Here is a 21,841-nt window from a genome sequence, read left to right as displayed (position 1 = left end):
TATGGATGGGGGATTCACAGATGGCTTGATAAACAGGACAATATCTGGCATGTGAATCTCCCTTATACATATATGTTCATCACAGATGCTCAATAGGGTTTCTGTCTGGAGCTGTGTTTCCTGTCAGTTTCATGTTGTATTACTCCCAGTGTGAGTGGATCATGCTCTGCTTCAGTATTTCAGTATACAGCAGGTAGCACCATGCAGCCCAAAACCATGACATTCCCATTACCAGGCTGGGCTGTAGGCAAGACACACTTGTCTTTATAATTTTCACTTGATTGCCACTAGGTATTTTATATGTTTCATGAGGGTACATGTTCTTATATAAACTGTGTTGTGTATTCCTTGTAGCATTGTAATTGGTGGGCAGATAATACACTACATATGCAAAACTGGCACCAGTGACACCTGCAGTCTGTGGTGGGAACTGCTTTAGGTAGTGTTAGTACTTTTCAGTTTTTCCTAGAACCTGCTGGATGGTAGGCAGGGCATGCTAATGTGTGTCACGCTACCACCTACCTGTAACAGGAGGAGTGGTTATCTGCAACACCCCTGCCAACGCATAGGTAAGGCGATTGTTGCAAATAGCGCCCTCTCCATGTTAGGAGTTGTTAGGGAGACTGATCACCTCTCTAGGAGGTCTCTAAATATTCAAGAGCTTTGTAATTGCAGCTGTAGCCACTGCCTGGTAAGGCAAGAGTTAACAATGTAAAATGTTGTTATCCAATAAGAATCTTTATACCATTGTAAAGCAAGTCGGGAGCTGGTTGGAAGGTGCTACCACCTGACCAAGAGAGTATAAAAACCCCTGGTGGGCGGGAGCACGTTGTCCTGCAGTTTCAGTCAGAGTGAGAGACTCCATCTTGGAGAACATGTCAGGATAGCAAGCAGAGGAGAGTGCACCTCCTGCAGAGCCGCACCAGCCATTGTCATAGTACCAGAAAGCAGAAGTCTCTCAGGCCACTACCCAGACACACTACAAGGAAGCAGAGGTCCTCCATCTAGACTTGGCTCCATCTTTACCAGCCCAGCCTGAAGTTACCCCCAGGATATAAGCATCCTTCCTGTGGACCAGCTATCTCCATCAATCTACCTTCCAGCTTGCTGAATCTGCTGCTACTGTTTGGCTGTTGTCTCCTGTTTAAAGTTGAATAAAGAAATTTAGGTAGCTTTGCACAATGTGCCTCCGTGTAATCTCTGTATCAGGCTGCATCACCAGCACGGGCTCCCATCCTCCATCACCCAGGGACTCATCCTACAGACACTCAGGGGTTGCCCCAGGGAAAAACCTATTGCATTAGCCTCTCCCTCCGTTATTCTTGCACACACCACCTGCTGGAGACCTGCCAGGCTGTAGGCCCGTCCCCTGGTCCCAATACCAAGCAGCAGACTATAGAGTGCCCAAGGCCACATAAGCGGCATGGGCCCCACTGTCCACAGCCACTGAAGAAAGGCCAGGCCCCGGTGGGGGATGTTGCACATCTGTCTGCTGCTGGTAAGGGGGAAATGGAGACTAATGGGGAGAGCTGAAAGTGAGAGTGTGAGAGAAAATTCACAAGGTATCCTTCTGGGATTCAAAGTTGAAGGTGTACAAGGACCTTTGGATTTTTCTAGAAATCGCATGTAGTAGTTATTGGCTAGGTGTAGACGCTGAAGCTGAAAGCTCCATATCTTACAGGGAGGGAAGAGACTCAAGCTCCATTAGAATTACGTTATTACGGGGCTGACCAGCCTCCTACTCGTAGTAATAAACTGAGGTTTCAGGAAGCCATCTCTCCACACACAAACACAGTAACTCATTCCAGGCCGCCAGTAATAAGATCTACATGTAACTGCCTGTAAGTTATCAGGAAAACAGTTATCGTTACACAGCCTCCCTCCTTGTCTCCCTGTAGTCTGGTCCGTTTGCACCTCACCATCATCAAGGGCCATCTTGCCCGACAGCAGTATCAGGGGTTTACCCCAGGGGAACTACAGGTCCAAACTACTGACCACCACCAACTTCAGTGCATCCCCCCTTAAACCTCTACAGTGAGCAAGAGAGATTACAGGGAAGCACCAGAGAGAAGTCAATTCCTGTAAAAGCCCTTGTGACTGAAACAAGTCAGTGAGTAAGACGCTTTTCACACAGTGAAGTGAAGCCTAAACACCTACAGACTTTGCTACTACAACCAGCATCATCCTCTCTTCAGTCCCTCTTACTCTCTTCCACACACTGGCATGCTGCAAAATCAAATGTCACCAGGGAGGTAAAATGGCTAATCTCACTTAGGGATGCGATCACTTTTGTTGCCAGTATTAAGATCTTAAATCTTAATGATCTTAATAAATCTTAATGATGATTAGCACTCACCTCCCCGGCTCGTTTCATGGTGCTGGAGTTTGTTTGTTCTGAGTTAGAATGGCGGCATTTTTAAGAAAATCACTTTTTGTAATATTCAAATTAATCTGTGGGGCTCCCTCGCTTCCGACAGGATTTCATTTACTGAAGCCCCCAGTCCTGGGCTGTTCCACCTGCCACTGCCTACACATCTTGCAGAGGGCCAGTGACCTCACCAACTCTCTGCAAATCTCCCAATTGTGGGATGATTACATTGCTTGCACAGCCAGCTGGGTAGCAGTGCGGCTGCGCAAGGAATCAACCATCTTGCATGTGCAAGATTCACAGATAGTCGGTGACGTCATCGACTGTCTGCAAGCTCCTGGCGGTGCCTTGTGGGATAACAAAGGATCGGGGACATGAATAAATTAAATCCCAGCATAGCCGAGAAAGGCTCTGCAGAGCCCTTCAGCCTAATTTACATATTACAAAGAAAAAGAGATTTTCTTAAAAATACGCCCAATTCTGCTCAGAATAGACTAAGATTTCAGCACAGGGGGGACAAGATGGGGAGGTGAGTACTACTAGTGGATCTAATGGTAGTTCTCATTTAATGGCTGTGTATTGAGTTATTTTGATGAAACACCAAATTTACAATGATATAGAAGCTGTACACACATCTTCAGTGTTGTCCCATGAAAAGATATAGTCAAATATTTCCAAAAATGTGAGGGTTGTACTCCTTTGTGAGGTACTACTTACTGGTGGAAGCCACATCTTAGGGCTGATTCATTATGACTGATCTCTAAGACTTAGAATCTAACCATGTTCCTGCCGCAAATCCTATATACAGTATATATATATATATATATATATATATATATATATATATAATATATAGGACAGAGTATAATATTATATGTTATATCATCAAATTAGATTTATTTATCTCTACCACTAACCATCATTACTTGGATTTTGTCATAAGAGAACCTTGTTAAGCAAAAGACCAGATATTTCCTGTGTCACAACCCATGTGTCCTAACAGTCAGGAATCCTACATGTCACAGGCCACCCCCTGGGTGTTCCCCATTCATGGGTGCCCCCCCATTACAACATTATAAATGTACATGAGGCCACTGGAAGGACAGCACAGAGGACCAGAGATGTGAGTGATGATGTTTATTGTAGATCATTTTCATATTTATTTCATCATCTTGTCTAATAATTTTTGTCGTCTTTTCCTTCTACAGGACGGCTCCTGTGCACACTGGGGTCTGGCTGCTGCTGGCCTGGGGACTGATTCACACAAGTTCATCCTCTTACTATGGTAAATCCTATGTATTACTTTCAGTATTTACTGTAGCTGTACGGTGACCCAAAACATGGTAACACCTACTAATATATCACTAGAAGGAATAACTAGTAGAGTTTTAAGTAACAATGATCCACAATTGTTATTACATGAGTATTACAAGTATTTACTGATGTCACAGATGGAAAAAGAGATGACAGGTCCACAAAATACAAGTATCCCTTATTCAAAGGATCAATGAAACCTCCACTTATTGGGAGAACAGGGGACCAGAGACTCCATTGAACTGCCCTGGAATAGACTTGTCCTCCATTCACTTCTAAGTACCACAAAAGTGAACAAAACCCACATTTATTATTCACACACCCTATTATATATGGGGCACTTCAAGGGACTCTCTGTCTCCCAGGATAGGCAGAGTAGATTGTACATAGGGACACATTTACTAAGGGTTTTGAACCAGTTTTTGTCTGAATTTACACGTTTTTAGGTAGAAACTGCTTGCACAGGTATTTAAGGGTCCGTACCACTATTGTGTCACACGAGACTGTTTTGTAGCGCAGCTGCGCTAGCCACCATGCAGACACTTTATAAACACATGTACAAGCAGTTTGCACTTTCTTTTCAGTGCAAAGTCAGACTGGTACTGGTACACTTTCATAAATAGTATCCTATCTGCAGGCAGAAGGAACTGAGCAGATTTTACATTAGGGCACATTAACTAACAATAGTGCAAACTGCATCATATGCAGTTTTCCTGTGTATAGCACAGAGGGTGCCCGATTCAGGTTTTATGGCACCCATTTTCATGAATCTGGCGCCCCCTACACTGCTCTGGCAGAGTGCACCACTTTCTTTTTGGTGCACCTTTAAAATTGGTGCACAGCCCTTGGTAAATTTTCCCCATAGTGTCCTATCTGCAGGCAGCATGTTAGAGAGCAGAAGGAGATGGGCAGATTGTACAGTGTCCTGTCTGTAGACTGCATGTTATAGAGCAGGAGGAACTAAGAAGATTGTACAGTGTCCTGTCTGCAGACAGCATGTTATAAAGCAGGAGGAGCTGAGCAAATTATATACATTGGCCCATATTCACTAAGGCCCCTGTGCCAGCTTCCTGTCAGACTTTGTATGTACTTTTATGAGCAAACTGCTTGCACATGTATTTAAGAAGTGTCTGTGCCATCAACTAATTTGTGTCAGGGTTGAACTAATTTCTGCACATAAAGAGGCGTTCCGGTGCACAGTGGGACCGTGCTCCACCTTTATTATACAGTGTCCGATAGAAATGTGTTGCACCCCTATGTTAAAGTTTGTTTTTTTTTAAGTTGGTGCACTCTGTCAGGGCATGGGGCGCCAGATGCAGAGCGGGCACCACAGTTCATGAATCTGGCGTCCTCTGCACACAACACAAACTGTACATATTGCAGTTTGCATTGTTTTTGATAAACAGATCTACAGAATAGATTGCATAGGGGTTAATTCTGCAGGCAGATGTATACTGCTTTGATGCAAAATACTTGCCAGTTATTCTATGCTTAGGAGTCCAGTGGGTGGATTTTCTTGGATAAGTTTGCATAAAAACTTGTGCAGTTGTTAAATTTGCCTCTAATTTGCGACTTTTTTGGGTGCAAAAAAAGTCTGGTGCTTAGTGGTTTTGAGTGTCTGCGCCTTATCTGACATAGTGAGTGGGTGTTATACAGATGTTTGCACGGCATCTATCACAATTTTGCACCTAAAAAGTCGCAAAAATACACCTACGCTGAGCAGGTGCAATTGAATAAACCTCCCTTTTCATTACTGGAAACAAAGGTATTCGGTTCCCAAATGAAAAATTTACTTTATGCAACATGAAAAATACTTCAGCGCAGATTTCATCATTTTCTATAGGATCATCTTAATGTGCTGATCTGAAAATGTTGTAAGACTCCATTTCCTATAAATTCCAATAAAAACGGCAAAGGCTCATTTGAGCAAGACATTTTATTTTTATATACAAGCATTTCCTTTTTTCGTGCAAGAATGAAGCCCTGAATGTTCTGTCAGCTTTTCTCACTTTTGCTTCATTATTGGCCACAAATGAGATCTACTATACAGGCAGTCCCCGGGTTACGTACAAGATAGGGTCTGTAGTTTTGTTCTTAAGTTGAGTTTGTATGTAAGTCGGAACCGTATACTTTATTATTGTAACCCCAGTCAAACTTTTTTTGGTCACTGTGACAATTGGATTTTAAAAATGTTGGGTTGTCATAAGAACCAGGATAAACAATACATATTAATTACAGACACCTGTTAAAGCTGTTTATTGTAGCCTAGGACTAAAGTACATTAAATTACCAAAATCCAGAGGTCCGTTTGTAACGAGGGGTCGTATGTAAGTCAGGTGTTCTTAAGTAGGGGACCGTCTGTATAGGGCACTCGACAATGCTAAAACACATTTAATAAGGCAAAACTAGATCAATCATAAGTCAAGGAACAAACCAGGCGCAAAAATAGGCGAATCTGAGAGATACGATAATCAATGTCCCCCATAGACTTCGATTGTCTTCTGTGATCTGCATCTGTGAATAAATAAAATAGGACATGTTTCCTATTTTTTTCCTAGGACAGCGTATCAGTGAAAATACAAACCAATCTGCACAAAATTTAAACTCTTGTCTGTAAATTCAACGTAGTAAGGCTACATACAGATGGCACATATGTACTGCCAGCCTATATACGTCGTATTTATGCCCCCCATAGACGGCAATGGTCGTGCGGCGCCATGCGGGAGCGGCGCGGTGCAGCACATGTGCGGCACCGCACCGTCCGTAGCTTGGAGAAAGATAGGAAAGGTGGCGCCGTGCACCATATATCGCTATGGAGAGGGGCGGGCGTGAGCAACACTCACCCCCTCCTCTTCTCCTGGGCGCCGACATGTGCCCGCTGTGCTACGGTACGGTGGGCACAAGTTCATGTGAATGTAGCCTTAAGCGCTTTTAATGCCTGTGTTCCTTTTTGTGTTGCAGATGGCGTTGAGGAACTGAATAATGAATTTATTGAAAGTTGTGCAAAGGAAGCCAAACACCTGGTAGATACGGCCTATAAAAACACCCGCCAAATGTAAGCAGAAAAACACTGACACTCCGGGTGATGCAGGATGAGGTTTTACAAGGAACTTTGGTCATAAATGACGGCATCTAAATATAGACAATGTAACACGACTTAGTGATAAGAGTCTATTGTGTTGGCTAGCCATGAAGTATGAATCAGTTATCTGTAGACGTAGTGGACTAAGGTTCAGTTCACACCTGCATCAGTTTTAGAAGAGTGTAACGGAAACCAAGATTGGAAGCTAAGTCTAAAGTCTCCGTTCATCTTCTGCTCTCCATTTATTTCCATTACATTTCTGTTATAATAGCAGAAAAAAAGATGAAGCCAGCAAGAGGGACAGGAACCTCACTAACGCCGGTGTTACATATCTCTGGATTTTGCTTTAATATTGTAGGAAACATCACACGAGTTGTGTCATTCTTTTGTTACTCTTCTACAACTGTGTTAATAAATTGACAACTGGGTGTGACTAGTTGTGGATGTGGTCCTGCACCATCATATACTGACCAATCCATGCTTGACACGCAGGTTAAAGCTCTTTGATAGTTACACTTGTTGTCAATCTATTCATATATGCCACATGTCACATAATAGAAGAAATAATAAAGACATAGAAAAAGATGTGAAAATATTATCCAAAATTATTATTTCATGGGGAATACAGTCAGGAGATGTGACAGACCTGTTAGGTAAAAGTTTCAGTTACAAAATACTTTTATGATATATCTAGAGAATATTTTAAGTGTCTGATGGTTTGTGAATCATGTTTCTCACCTGAAGATTCGGCTTCCAACCACTACAAGGAGCACAGAGCCAACTGCTTTGGGTTCCATGATCTGTTTCAGGTTCCTTGATCCGGTTCCGTTCCCCCAAGGGTTGTCAACCCCTCACTATTCTTTAAATTTTTGGAAAACCCCTTTAACTGTAACTAATGTTTTAATATTATCTAGCTTGAAGGAACGCTTAAGGAAGAAGAATGTCGATGCCCGGGACCTCATGGCTTACTTCAAGCAGCCTGTAGCAGGAAGCAGAAATGCCATCAGAGCTGCTGACTACATGGGCACCACCCTCCAGCTTCTGGAAGGAAAAGTCAAATACTTTTATGACCATCCTTTCAATATTACAGGTACGTGAGTGCAGTATTAATGGGTAGCACATAAAAAAGAGGGTTCACATATCTTGTATTGTACCACATACAGGGCTGGCGCAAGCACTGGGCATACCTGGGCAGGTACCGGGCTCCAGAGCTGCTTGGGGGCCCACATAAAGCTTTACATAAGGAATTCATGCAGCTTGGGGGGGGGGGCTGTATCTAATGAATCCATTAGGGGACTTATATAAAATAACCATGAGGGGACTGTATAAAATATAACTATTAGGGAGCTGTTTGGAATGATAAACTAGGGAATATTTTAGGGAACAGGTGACTGTTTTAGTTTCTGAATTTTGAATGCTGCCACATGAATTCACTGCAAAGGGGCCCACAAATGCTCTGTCGCCCAGGGGACTATTGAAACCTGGAGCCGGCCCTGACCACATATTCCATGTTTATGCTTAGTAAATTGGTTGGAGCTGCAGTGCCAGACATAGCCACCACACATTGCACATTGCTGTGCTTTGATGAGAGACTTGTCCCAAATATTGCAGGCTCTACACTACTATTTTGTATCGGCTGTAAAATCTCCATCATTCAGCTATCGGATGAGTATCTTAGGCTTTAAGCTGATTTTTTCATTACTGCCAAACCTTGTATTTCAGATCTACTCACAAAGAACCAGATAAATTCTATTTCCAAGTTTTCGGGCTGCGCAACCCAACACCTCCCAAAAGCTTGTCAGGACAGTCCATACCGGAGCATCACTGGAGAGTGCAATAACAGGTGAGAAGTTATTACTGTGGTCTTGGCAAACAGTAGAAGAACCTAGACACCAGTTTTCTGTTGGATGTTGCATGCTCTTTTATGTGCAAAATTCTTGCACATGTATTTAAGAACTGTCCGCTCCATATATGTTTCGCAAGCGACTAATTTGTGTCGCGTCTTGACACAAATTTGCGTCGTGACACAAATTTCTATACCGGAAGAGAAGTTCCAGTGCACAGTGGGATCGCACGCCACATATATCATGCAGTGTCCGACAGAAGTATCTCACGTCCCATGTTAAAGGTGCACCAAAAAAAAGTGGTGCACTTTGTTGGAGCGGTGCAGGGGGCGCCAGATTCATGCAGAACCTGAAATTGTTGCCCTCTGCACAATACACAGACAAACTACACATAGCACAGACTGCATTTTTTTTTTAGTAAAAGTGCCCCTCTGTCTTATATTTGGGGAAAACAGGTGTTGTGCGTAAATTTATTGTGTGTCTTTAATTGGAATCTAAACATTAGATTCCATTATATTAGTAATAACTGCATAAATCCAGGTAACTATTAAAGGGTCCATGTATGTTTTCTTGAAAGTGCATCAAAGTTAAAAGAAATCAATCAGCAAAATCAGTCATGATAAACCAATGCCACTTACTCATAGATCCAAACACTGTGACTGTGATAATCTTTTTATATTTGATATCCATGGCCTCTTTCCCTTTAAAATCAACTTTTAACATTATGCTATTGAGTCTGAAGTGCTCTGGGGGTGTTTCCAGAACCCCTCTCCTGCAGCTTTAAAGGCTGTTACACTGCCCTACCCTTCCCTTGTGCTACCTCAGCACTCCCCCTCCCTCTGCCAGCTTTAATCTTATACGTGGGAGAGGGGAAATGGTCCTGCACAGTGTAACAGCCTGTGAAGCTACAGCACAGAGGGCCCATAGCCCTTATGCTCATTAGCATTTAAGATGTTAAGTTAATTTTAGAAGGAAGGAGGCTATGGATAACAAATATAAGAAAATTACCAAAATAACGGTGCCTGGATCTATGAGTAAGTGTCTCTGGTTTATCATGATGGATTTTGATGGTAAATTTCCTTTAAGAATTTCATAATAGAAGTTGTTCAACATAATTATTTTTTCCCAATATAAATTTATAGGAGAAATCCCAGTCTTGGTGCTTCTAATACTGGGTTTACACGTTTGCTCCGTGCTCAGTATGAGGATGGCGTGTCTCTTCCCCGCGGCTGGACTGAGAGTCGTAGAATTAATGGGTTTCGTCTTCCATTGGTAAGTATAAGTTGATGATACTTTTTACATTGCTCCTATGTACAATGTTTCTTGGGTCAAAATATGCTAATCCTAGCAATTGTTCATGCTCTCACTATTTTCTCGTAATTAGGCACGTCAAGTATCCAATGAAATTGTTAGATTCCCTACAGAAAACATCACCCTAGACAATGGTCGGGCGCTGATCTTTATGCAGTGGGGACAATGGACGGATCATGACCTCGATCTTTCCCCTGAAACTCCTGCAAGGGCAACTTTCCTGGAAGGTATAGACTGTGATACCAGCTGTGCCAGAGAGCCCCCCTGCTTCCCACTCAAGGTAAAGCTCAATCTTCTGCAAGTCCAGTGGACCAGCTTTTTCAGTAAACCGCTACGTTAGAACTGAGTTTTGTTGATATATTGGGGCACATTTACTAAGGCTCCACACGGCACATTTTTGTCCGGTTTCCCGACTATTACCGATTAGCGCCGCATTTAAGTGGGGTTTTTGGTTCACGCGAATGGCTTCTGGCGCAATCGACGACTTGCATGCGACACAAATCGGGGGGCGACAGATTCGGACAAACCACGGTATTTACAATTCAAATTGTGTCGCAAGACATCCACTCACATACATTGGGAAGAAGAAGGTGAACTCCGGCGGACCTCAGCGGGTAAGCGACAGATGCAGGAAAATGGACGCACGATCTTGAAGAATCGCACCGGGCTTCATCTTCGTCGGACAACGCACCTCAGGGATCGCGACAGGACCGGGTAAGTAAATCTGCCCCATTGTGTTTGACTGCTCAGATAAGACTCATCTCCCACATTCTTCCCCCAACAATTCCTTGTACGTGTAAGAATTAGGGTGAAATTATTCTCTATGGGACTGTCTGAGATATCCAAGCATAAGTAAATGGAGTGGCTGTATATGTGCAACCAGCTCATCAATATGTCAATATGTCAGAGTATATGACACACCTTCTCTTCAATCAAAACTCCATTTTAACTTTTTATTGTATTTATTGGATAGCGTTTCATGTTTAATCAGTGGGGGAATGGAATGACTGGTCCCTCATCTAGAGCCATTCCCTCTCCATCTCCTCCATGAGGATAAATTTAAATGACCAGCACTGCCCTTTACTATATATCTGTTATTTTTTATAACATTTTTATTACTGCTATTGAGATGGTCGTCTCCCCACATAATTATATAAGTCATGCAAATAATATTTAGTACTAATATTTGGAGCAATCACAGCTATATACATAACTCACACCTGTCTTCCAACATCTATCGGACATCAAGTTTCCAAATTATCCTACTTTTCCAGGAATAACACAGGAATTCAGGTATTCTCCCCCCTGTAATGAAATGGCCACAGCAGAGCCCTCACCTGATAAATAAAATCTCCACAGAAGAGCCCCCCTTTAATGAAATGGCCACAGCAGAGGCCCCTACAGTGAAATGACTAAAGCAGAGTCCGCGATTAATGAAATGTCCACAGCAGAGCCCCACTTTAAAGAAATGTCCACAGCAGAGCCCCCTTTAATGAAATGTCCTCAGCAGAGGCTCCCTTTAATGAAATGTCCTCAGCAGAGGCCCCCATAAATGAAATATCCACATTAGAGCCCTCCTTCTTCTCCCTGCGGCTCTATCTTCTTCTCAGCCTGTGTGCAACACTATGACATCACACAGCGGTGGCCCCGCCACGTCATAGTGTATGCATCCGGACAGGAAGGAGAAGACTTTATTTTTAACTGCCGATCTTCATGGGCAGGCGTGGGCCCCCAGAAAACCGAAGGCCTATATGAAGATCTGCCATTGAATAGATTAGCTGCTCTGCTACACATGAAACCCTTAGAAGCAGGTCATGTACAAATGATTTAGCCCCGGGTTCCGGGCCAACCAGTTGTCCTTTTTGTCCCTTAGAAAAAGATTTAGTAGTCCTTGGATACAATCACCACTGCACTATTCTAGCAGTGGCCTGACATGCACTATTGATGCCTGCACGACCACCTAAATTCAGCGTTCTTTACCACAGGACGGCTGTGGGACATGTAGTAACTCCCAGACAACAATTCGAATTCGGTTGAATCCAAGGACAGCTGGCCACCATTTCTAAGAAACAACATGGTTACATGTTGAATTAACAGACGAATTAAACTAAATGTGAATGTCCAGATCAGATGATCCCTTTCTTAAGGACAAGTAAAATTAATATTTATAGTTACAAGTTGATTTTGTCGCATTGTAGTTATCAACTTTTGACTGTATTTTCCAGCAGGATTTTTTCATTAACATTTGCACTTTGCATCTTTTTTTCCTTGTAGATTCCACCAAATGATCCTCGTTTTACAAATCGTAGCGACTGTATCCCCCTTTTCCGGTCCTCTCCTGTATGCAACCCAGAATCTCCAATCCGTGAACAGATAAACATCCTCACATCTTTCCTTGACGGGAGTCAAGTGTATGGCAGTGACCTGCCTCTGGCTTTCGCGCTACGTAACAATACAAATCAGTTTGGGCTCATGGCGATCAACCAGAACTTCACAGACAATGGACGAGAATATCTGCCATTCGAAACAGCGGAAGAAGACTTTTGTGTCCTGACTAATAGATCATCTGGAATCCCCTGTTTCTTGGGAGGTATAGATCTGAGATAGATTTTATTAATTTTGTTTATTCTGACTGTTAATAATCAAGTAAAAGTAGGGTCTAAAGTCTTATCAGTCAGTCGCACTCAACCTTCTGTGAATCTTCCATCTCAGTCATTGCTTTAGTTTAGAGCTCTCATGACCCCTCCATTATTAGTGAATATTTTATATAGTAGACTATAAGATCCTATACAAGTCATGTGTCTATTATTATCTATAGGGGACCCTCGTGTCAGTGAACAACCTGGTCTCACTGCCTTTCACACACTCTTTGTACGTGAACACAATCGCATAGCAACAGCACTACGGAGGTTAAATCCAAGAATGACCGGTGAAACATTGTATCAAGAGGCTAGGAAGATTGTGGGCGCAATCTTACAGGTGATGTTTTATTCTTTGTCAATTCTTTGTCCCTAGCCCTGCTGTTCTGCTGTCCCCTCACCAACATTTCTTATCTGAGCTACCGGCTCAGCTGTGTACTGTGGAAGATGTGCAGTGAAACATGTATATAATGGTGCACATCCTTCATTCTTTAGTGTGGCGGGTTGGGTGGGCGGGCCCCATGACTGCTTCCACTGTAGTACGCCTCTTATTGTGGGGGTTGAATGGAGTAACTGGTCAGACATCTATAGCCACTTTATTCACTCATATTTAAAAAAAAAAGTAAATAAAATTATACTGAATACACTAAACATTGTTTACATATATATATAGATGTATATAATCTAAGGAAAATTATTCTTTCTACAATTAATGATCTCCTCTAATGCCCGTTCCCTTCTCAATATATAGAGTTTATCTCTAAAATCTCTACTGAAAGTGAGATGGACAGGGGCACACTGAAGCGTCAGATTACATAGAAGCCTATGGAGAGGGGATGGGTATTTCCACCTCCATATGCAGGAATAGAAATCATTTTTACCATAAGGATGTGTTGAATTATTCAGACATTTAAAACATATTACATAAAATAAATGGCTTAACTTTGGGCTCATATATTATCCCCAAGTAAAAGGACAGGCAAATAACAGGGAAGAGACGCGTTTCAAGCCTGAGAATGAGTCACAGCTACTAAGACTCTACCCACAAGATCACAAACAAGTGCAAGTCACACAAAGAGCTTTCAGAGAGATCAGAGAGAAAATCAAGATTTCAAGTCACTGGATCAAATTTAAACCTTATGTAATATGTGAATATACATTTTCCAGGATGTACCGTATATACTCGTGTATAAGCCGAGATTTTCAGCACAAAAAATGTGCTGAAAAATCTTACCTCGGCTTATACACGAGTCAATTAAAAAAAAAAATTAATACTCACCCTCTGGCACCCGGATCCTTGGCGGCGGCACCCGGATCCTCGGCAGCGGCTCACCAGTCCTCAGCGGCGGCTTCTGCTTCTCTCTGCATTCTTCACTAGCCCACACTATGATGCGGCGGTGTCGCCCGCCGGCAGCTCGCATGGACGCGACTGCTGGCTAGTGAAGAATGCAGAGAAGCCGCCGCCGAGGATCTGGGAGCCGCCACCTACTGTTGGCTAGTGAAGAATGCAGAGAAGCCGCCGCCAAGGATCCGGGAGCCGCGCCGAGTATTAAAGGTGAGTATCGTCGGAGGGTGAGTATTAAGTTTTTTTTTTTAATTAGCTTGTCATACTTGGGGCAGGGCAGGCTGTATACCACTTGGGGCAGGGCAGGCTATATACCACTTGGGGCAGGGCAGGCTGTATACCACTTGGGGCAGGGCAGGCTGTATACTACTTGGGGCAGGGCAGGCTGTATACTACTTGGGGCAGGGCAGGCTGTATACCACTTGGGGCAGGGCAGGCAGTATACTACTCTGTGCCAGGCCCCCAACTTTAATGTATTGTTCATAGTACTATTCTTCTCATATGGGAAATTGACACTTTATGGGCCCCCTAAGCCACTTGGGCCCACTCTCTGCACCCCCTCAAGTTACGCCCTGCCTAATTACATTATGGGATTATAACTATTCCAGAAGGACCAGATTCCCTACTGCAGACAGCACTGTTTCGATGTTTTTGCATCTCATCAGTAGAGTGTAGGAAACTGGTTTCGCTGAGTGAGATGCTTTTGACACAGACTAGACTGCTTCATTCAATGTTTGTTGAACAGTGAGGTACACTTTAACAATTATATCTTTCATTTTTACAGAAAATAACATACAAAGATTGGCTGCCTTTACTGTTGGGGTCACAGATGCCCAGAGTTCTTCCAAATTACAGGGGTTATAATGAGTCTGTGGATCCAAGAGTGGCCAATGTCTTCACAGTTGTGTTCCGTATGGGCCATACTCTCATTCAGCCACTGATTTATCGCCTTGATGATGGCTATCGTCCCTATGCTCCAGAGCCAACGACCCCTCTTCATATGACCTTCTTCAATAGCTGGAGAGTAGTCAGACAAGGTAACGTACTTAATTCTGCTGCACAGAACCTTGTAGTAATTCCGCCATGTTGAGCGCCAGGTTTGCCAATCATTAAGCCTCTCACATGATAAGACCTCACCCATCTTTGCAGGAAAAGGGAGGCGGAGACTGTTGAGTGGGTAACAGGTTCTGTAGTACTTACTATTGTTACAATATTTTTTATTGTGTAATATGATTTTTGATACCAGCATTTGATGTTATACAATTGAACTGGTCTTTCTGATGTCATCAGTAGCCCTGCCATTTTCTGCACAATACATTTTCAACATCAATAATTACCTAGTTACATAGTTCAAACATGGAAGGAATTGGATGAGGAAGAGATTTAAGGCAACTAATTCTATGTTACAACATAAACATCAATGTTATTTAGATGTAAAAAGGCATCTAGACCCTTGAAGCTTTGTGCTGTCCCTACTGTGACCAGCGCCTGAGCTTGGCTATTCCATAGATTGACAGCTCTCAAAATAAGAAAAGTCCTGTTGTCTTTGGTGATTAAACCTTGTTTTCCCCAGATGGAGACAGGACCCCCCTTGTCTTTTGATTTGATTTAACCTGGAACAACTTTTTCCCACCATATTTTCTGTATAGACCATTCATATATTTATAGAAGTTAATCATGTCCCCTCTTAGTCGTCTCTTTTAGAGACTAAATTAATGTAGTTGTTTTAATCTTTCCTCATAACTAAGACCCTCCATGCAACTTTTCATTTTTGTAGCTCTTCATTTTACCCTCTCCAGCTCCAGGGCATCCTTTTTATGGACTGGTGCCCAAAGCTTAACAGCATATTCCAAAAGAGGCCAAACCCATGCCTTGTATAGTGGTAATGTTACATCCCCATCCCAAGAGTCCATGCCACTTTTGATACATGACATGATCTTGCTGGCTTTAGAGGCAGCTGATTGATATTGCATGCTGTTATTTAATCTATTATCTACTAGTACCTCCAGGTCCTTATCAACAAGGGACTCTCCCAGATTTACTCCCTTAAGGACATATATTGCATGTAGATTATTAGCCCCCAGGTGCATAACCTTACATTTATCCACATTGAACCTCATCTGCCAAGTGGATGACCAAACACTTTGTCCATGTCACCCTGTAGCCTGATATATGAAGAAGAAAAAAATCTTCTTCTTTTTTCAAATAGGTGGAATTGATCCTCTTCTTAGAGGATTGATGGCAAACCGAGCTAAACTCAATCGTCAAAATCAGCTGGTAGTAGATGAGTTACGAGAACGTCTCTTCAAACTCTTCAAACGGACTGGTCTTGACCTACCAGCCTTAAACCTGCAACGAGGCCGTGAACATGGTATTCCAGGTAATTATTCATGTTCTCTCAAAATCAAAAAGTTTATTTCTATACAGTCTACATTAAAAGTTAATAGTTAATTTTATCAAAAACCATTAGCTGTTGTAAGGTTATTATCATTCGTCATTTTGCACTATTGAACTGTTTATATTATTAATTACGTGTGTGTTATTAATTCAGCGGCATATATATATTTGTGAGTTTAGTATAGTATATAATTTGTTTAAAGGGCACATTATAAAGTCTTAAGGTATCACAATGTAGGGATGACAGTGCAATCAGTTGTATTCTTTAGGAGCACAGTGTGGGATAATTTTTTTTTTTTTTTTTACTATATATCACTTTTTGTAGTTGTGTAGCAGTATTGCCATTACTATAGTGATTATAGGTGGTGACCAGTTTTTCTTTTATTGTGCTATTATATCACACAATTTTTATTAATAGGCTACAACGCCTGGAGAAGGTTTTGTGGACTTTCTGCACCGAGAAATCTGAATGAACTAGCTGCTGTGCTGAATAACAGGGAGCTCGCCCAAAAATTCATAAATTTGTATGGAACTCCAGAAAATATTGACATTTGGGTTGGAGGAGTTGCTGAGCCATTAGTTCGCAATGGTAGAATTGGAGAGTTGCTTACATGTCTGATTGGTAACCAGTTTCGTAGAGCTCGGGATGGAGACCGGTAAGTACATTTAGTATAGACAAAAACTATTTAAAAAATTTGTGGAACAGATATATAATTATTTATGAAGTGAACTTTTATGAGGATGTCATAATATATGGAAAATGTAATAATTTGAAAATACAGGCAGTCCCCTACTTAAGGACACCCGACTTACAGACGACCCATAGTCAGTGGCTCATTGTAATGAGTGAGCTGCAGAAATGCCATATATTGCAATACAGAAGTATTGCAGTATATGGTAGGAGCGATCTGACCATCTAGGGTTAATGTACCCTAGATGGTCTAAGAAATAGTGAAAAAAAAAGAAAAAAAAAAGTTTAAAAAAATTAAAAAAAATAATAAAATATTAAAAATTCAAATCAACCCCCCTTTCGCTAGAACTGAAATAAAACATAATAAACAGTAAAAATCACAGACACATTAGGTATCGCCGCGTCCCAAAATGCTCGATCTATCATAATATAAAAACTATTACGGCCGGCGGTGACCTCCGAGACGGGAAATGGCGCCCAAATGCGACTTTTACACCTTTTTACATCACATAAAAAATGGAATAAAAAATGATCAAAATGTCGCACAGACCTCAAAATTGTAGCAGTGCAAACGTTGGCTCATTTTGCAAAAAATGACACCTCACACAGCCACGTGCGCCAAAGTATAAAAAAGTTATTAGCTTTCTTTTTTGTACACATTCGTTTAATTTTTTAAAATGTTTTAAAACACAATAAAACCTATATAAATTTGGTATCACCGCGATTGCACCGAACCAAAGAATAACGCTGAGGTGTTATTTTGAGTGCACAGTCAAAGTCGTAAAAACTGAGCCCACAAGAACGTGCGTTTTTTAAAAAATTTTTCCACATTTGGAATTTTTTTTCAGCTTTGCAGTACATGGCATGTTAAAATAAATTACGGGAAAGTAAAATTTGTTACGCACAAAATAAGCCCTCACACAGGTCTGTACACGTAAAAAGGAAAAAGTTATGGATTTTTGAAGGTGGAGAGCGAGAAATGAGTGAAAAAACCCTGCGTCCTTAAGGGGTTAAGATATTTGATATAAACAATAACTGCTCACTTAAGGGTACAATAACCTAAGGGCTACATTTTTAATAGGCTCCTTAATTATTGTTTTTTTGTAGGTTTTATTATGAGAACCGTGGGGTGCTCACCTCAGCTCAGAAGAACGCCATAGAGAGAGTGTCATTTGCCCGTGTCATCTGTGAAAACACTGGGATCACTGAGGTTCCTCAAAATGTCTTTTTGGGAAATCAGTATCCTCGAGATTTTCGACGATGCTCCACTATCCCAGCCTTGGACCTAGGGCCATGGAGACAACGTTAAGATAAAAATGGTGAGCTGATATTTACAAGTAACACTAAAAACATACCAGAAATATGATGGAAAATTCTGCTAGAAATATGGATCTGTATCCCAAACTGTAGGCAAAAGAATTATCAAAATAAAAATCTGGTCAATAGAAAAGAATAGAGCGAAACCTCTACACCTTCCTTAGGAACGACTCTTTTAAGCATATTATTCATATTATCATATTCATGTGAAAAATATGACATGATGTACCATCATATACTATCCATAATGGACATCTCCTACAATAGGAATCATTAGCCCAGATATGCCATTGAGTTTTTCTAAGTTTGCACAAAAAAAGTGTCTTTAGAGTTTGCATACGTATTTATTAAGTGTTTGCACCACTTTTGTGTCGCAGTTGCATTTTGTCTGACACATAAAGAGGCGCGGTAGTTGGAGTTTGTGCCACATTTATTACTGCGCTTTGCCACAATTGTGTCTCAACACCATAAAGCAAAGTGAATCAAGAAAAAAAGGTGCAACTGTGTCACATCCTCAAAACCGGCCAGATTTACATAGAGCGTGCGCCGCTATTGGATTATCTGGCGCTAACTACACATTAGTGAGGCAAACTGCACTAGGCAAAGGCAGATTACCGTATTTTTTGGACTATAAGGCACACTGGATTGTAAGAGGCACCATCAATAAATGCCTGCTAAAACGTCTAGGTTCATATATAAGGCACAACGGAGTATAAGGCGCACCTAATTATAAGGATGAATGACCAGCAGGTGGCAGACCTGTGCATAGTTCAAGGCAGCTGTTGTCTGTAAGTACAATTCATATATAAGGCGCACTGGACTATAAGGCGCACCTTTGATTTCTGTGAAAATCAAAGAATTTTTTGTGCGCCTTATAGTCTGAAAAATACGGTACACAAGTTTTCATTATATTTGGGCCATTGTTTGTAGGGGACAATTTTAAAAGAATTTTGAGTGGTTGACATGAGGTTTCACTGTAATAAATTTTGATAATAATAAATAGACAATATGTAAATTGACATCTAGTACTTGGAGGATAACATAACATTAGTGAAAAGTGAGTTGTAGTTGAATACATTTAGGGAAAGTGATATGCTGCCTAAAGAGCTGGGTTTTAGGAGAACCTTTGGTAGTTGGGTATTAGTGTGGGGAAGGGCATTCATGAGAATTGGTGCAGCTCAGGAGAAGTCCTGGAGATGTGAATGGGAGGTCCAGAATAGATAAGAGAATAATCTTAGATTGCTGGCACGGGTTGGGTAATGGAATGAGATGAGGGATGAGAGCTAGGATGGTGCAGGACTATGCCGAGCTTTGTGAATGAGACTGATTAGGAAGACTATACAAACCAGGAGCCTTCTGAATAACTATTTAGCTCTATCTTTGGTAGGGTGAAATAATAAGGGTCAACACACACATATGTACGTATATAAATGTATTCTTACTTCCTGGAAATCCTCAACTTGCAGGAAGTCAATCACTTGCTGAGATGAATCACTGCTGTGACCAGGGATTGGATGAGCCGACTTTTTCTATGTGTCCAAATGTGTACAATGCTATTCTGCTCTTCTCTCCATGGAGGACCACTAAATCAGCAGAACAACAACAGATACCTGCTGGTGGCAGGGGTGTAGCTAAAGTAGACTTGGCATGTGCCCCATGTTGAGAGGAATATGCTCAAAACCCGCTACACTGACTTGGCAAGGATATTACATAAATTACAGGACAGTGACAGAGTCTTTAAAGGGAAGCGTCTCACTAGACGTGATGAAACAGCCTGAACTAAATAGAGTATATTTGTACTGCCAGCTTTATAGGTTCTAAGATTACCATTGAAAACCAATAATTTTGAGAGTATAAGGTTTTTCATATTAAGATGTGTTTCTAATTAGATTGTACTGTCTTTTCAGAAAACTCTTACCTTCTCTGATCTGGAGATTGCTTGGAAATCAAGAACGCTGTAGTCCTCCAAGTGCATGACAGCCATACTTCCCCTGTATATAGCGCCAACCTTTTATGTTCTATTGTCTATTTTTCTTTGTGTGAGGGACATATGTTAAGACAGCATAACTATAGTGGATGAAGAGTAAGTAAACATGCCCTTGCCTTAGGTGTATGGTGGCTTAAAATCCCCCATCTGCCATGGACCGTTTATGGATTATAGATTTTACATTGAACACCAGGAACCGCAAGTTATTTCTCTATATCTGTCACACCTAGTGTACAGGAAAAACTAGAAGAGTCTCTGGTCCTAGGCCCTAGGATGTAAAATCAGCCGACTCATTCACCTAAATGGGCGATTGAGCCACTTTTTTTCTTGCACCACCAATATTTCTACATCTAAAAAGCTTCTTAGAACATTCTGATAATAGTCCAATATATACTAGTATAAAACACCTAATAAATGTTTGGTTGTTTTCCTGCATTAGGCAACCCAATAAACTTCATGTAGTGTGCAAATTACTTCACAATAAAAATAGAATTTTTAAGTGATTTGAAGGTTTTATTTTGTCTTAATATATTACTGAGCTCATGCTACATGTGGAACTATCGAAAACCTCATACTTGAGCCGTACCCCATTTCGGAACACATGCTTGCACTTCGGGTCAGTTCACACCAGTTATTTTTTTTAATCCGTTATTGTGAGCGAAAACCAGGAACGGTCAAGCAAACAGAACAGGTGAATTCTACCTGTGTCCACACCTCATAATAACTGATGCAATAACCAATTAAATAATTGAGATGTGAGTAAGTAGGACCTGACGACGTGTTTATGGTTTTTATTCTCTTATCAATGGAAAGCAGTCAAGGATGTGATCGTATCTCTCTATTGTGGATGGATAACATGACTAATACCTTCTTGAGAATTGGCAGACTTGATTCTGATGAACAGGAAAGACATTTTATGGAGAAATGGTAGTTAATAGGTGAATTTAAAAAAAAAAACTTTCCCACTACTTATCTGTTTGAAACACAAAACTCAGCCTGACAATCTACTGTCGATTTTCCACTGGAACATACTCTTTCCCAAGACGGTTAAATGGTCACTAACATTTACACCAACTGTTAAATGTTAATACCACATGCAGGGGGAGGGGAGATCTGCTCTGCTCATTGTAACAGCAATCCTCACTGAAGGGCTCTAGAAACACCCCTTAGCATAATTGTAAAAGTTGATTTTAGAAGGATGGAGGCCATGGATAACAAATATAAGAAGATCACCACAGTCAGGGTGTCTGGATCTATAAACCAGAGTCTCTGGTTTTTCATGATGAAATTTGATGGTAGATTTTCTTTAAAAGAAATCTGCCCCTCACAAAAATAAAAAAAAAAAACCCTACAGATAAGAAAGTTCAAAAAGAATAATATTTTAACAAAAAAAAAAAAAAATCTGTTTCATCAGTCATTGAGAGGAATTTACTATGCCTTGTATGAAGGCATGGACAAAGCCCTCTTTCCGTACGTTTTGTAGAAATTCCGCCCCACGCTGCACGTTGGGTGTGGTGGGGCGGCCGCCCCAGGCAGCGGTATTTGC

The 21,841-nt window shown here is 41.3% G+C and overlaps 1 protein-coding gene across 1 annotated transcript; it reads left to right on the top strand.

The window, feature by feature from the left end:
* Positions 1-3,321: 3,321 nt before the first annotated feature.
* Positions 3,322-20,798, top strand: LOC140119330 (myeloperoxidase-like). The gene is made up of 14 exons (XM_072138235.1): positions 3,322-3,491; positions 3,577-3,653; positions 6,644-6,737; positions 7,679-7,854; positions 8,487-8,607; positions 9,751-9,880; positions 9,993-10,199; positions 12,194-12,509; positions 12,738-12,898; positions 14,688-14,940; positions 16,113-16,283; positions 16,719-16,956; positions 18,099-18,310; positions 20,216-20,798. Exons 1-13 carry the CDS (start codon positions 3,448-3,450, stop codon positions 18,298-18,300), a joined length of 2,190 nt encoding a protein of 729 aa, XP_071994336.1. The 5' UTR covers positions 3,322-3,447; the 3' UTR covers positions 18,301-18,310; positions 20,216-20,798.
* The last annotated feature ends 1,043 nt before the right edge of the window (positions 20,799-21,841 follow it).

Source organism: Engystomops pustulosus, chromosome 2 (genome assembly GCF_040894005.1).
Source record: "Engystomops pustulosus chromosome 2, aEngPut4.maternal, whole genome shotgun sequence".
Classification (NCBI taxonomy): Eukaryota; Metazoa; Chordata; class Amphibia; order Anura; family Leptodactylidae; genus Engystomops; species Engystomops pustulosus.
The sequence above is the reverse complement of the archived record's forward strand: the minus strand, read 5'-3'. Positions and strand labels throughout refer to the sequence as shown.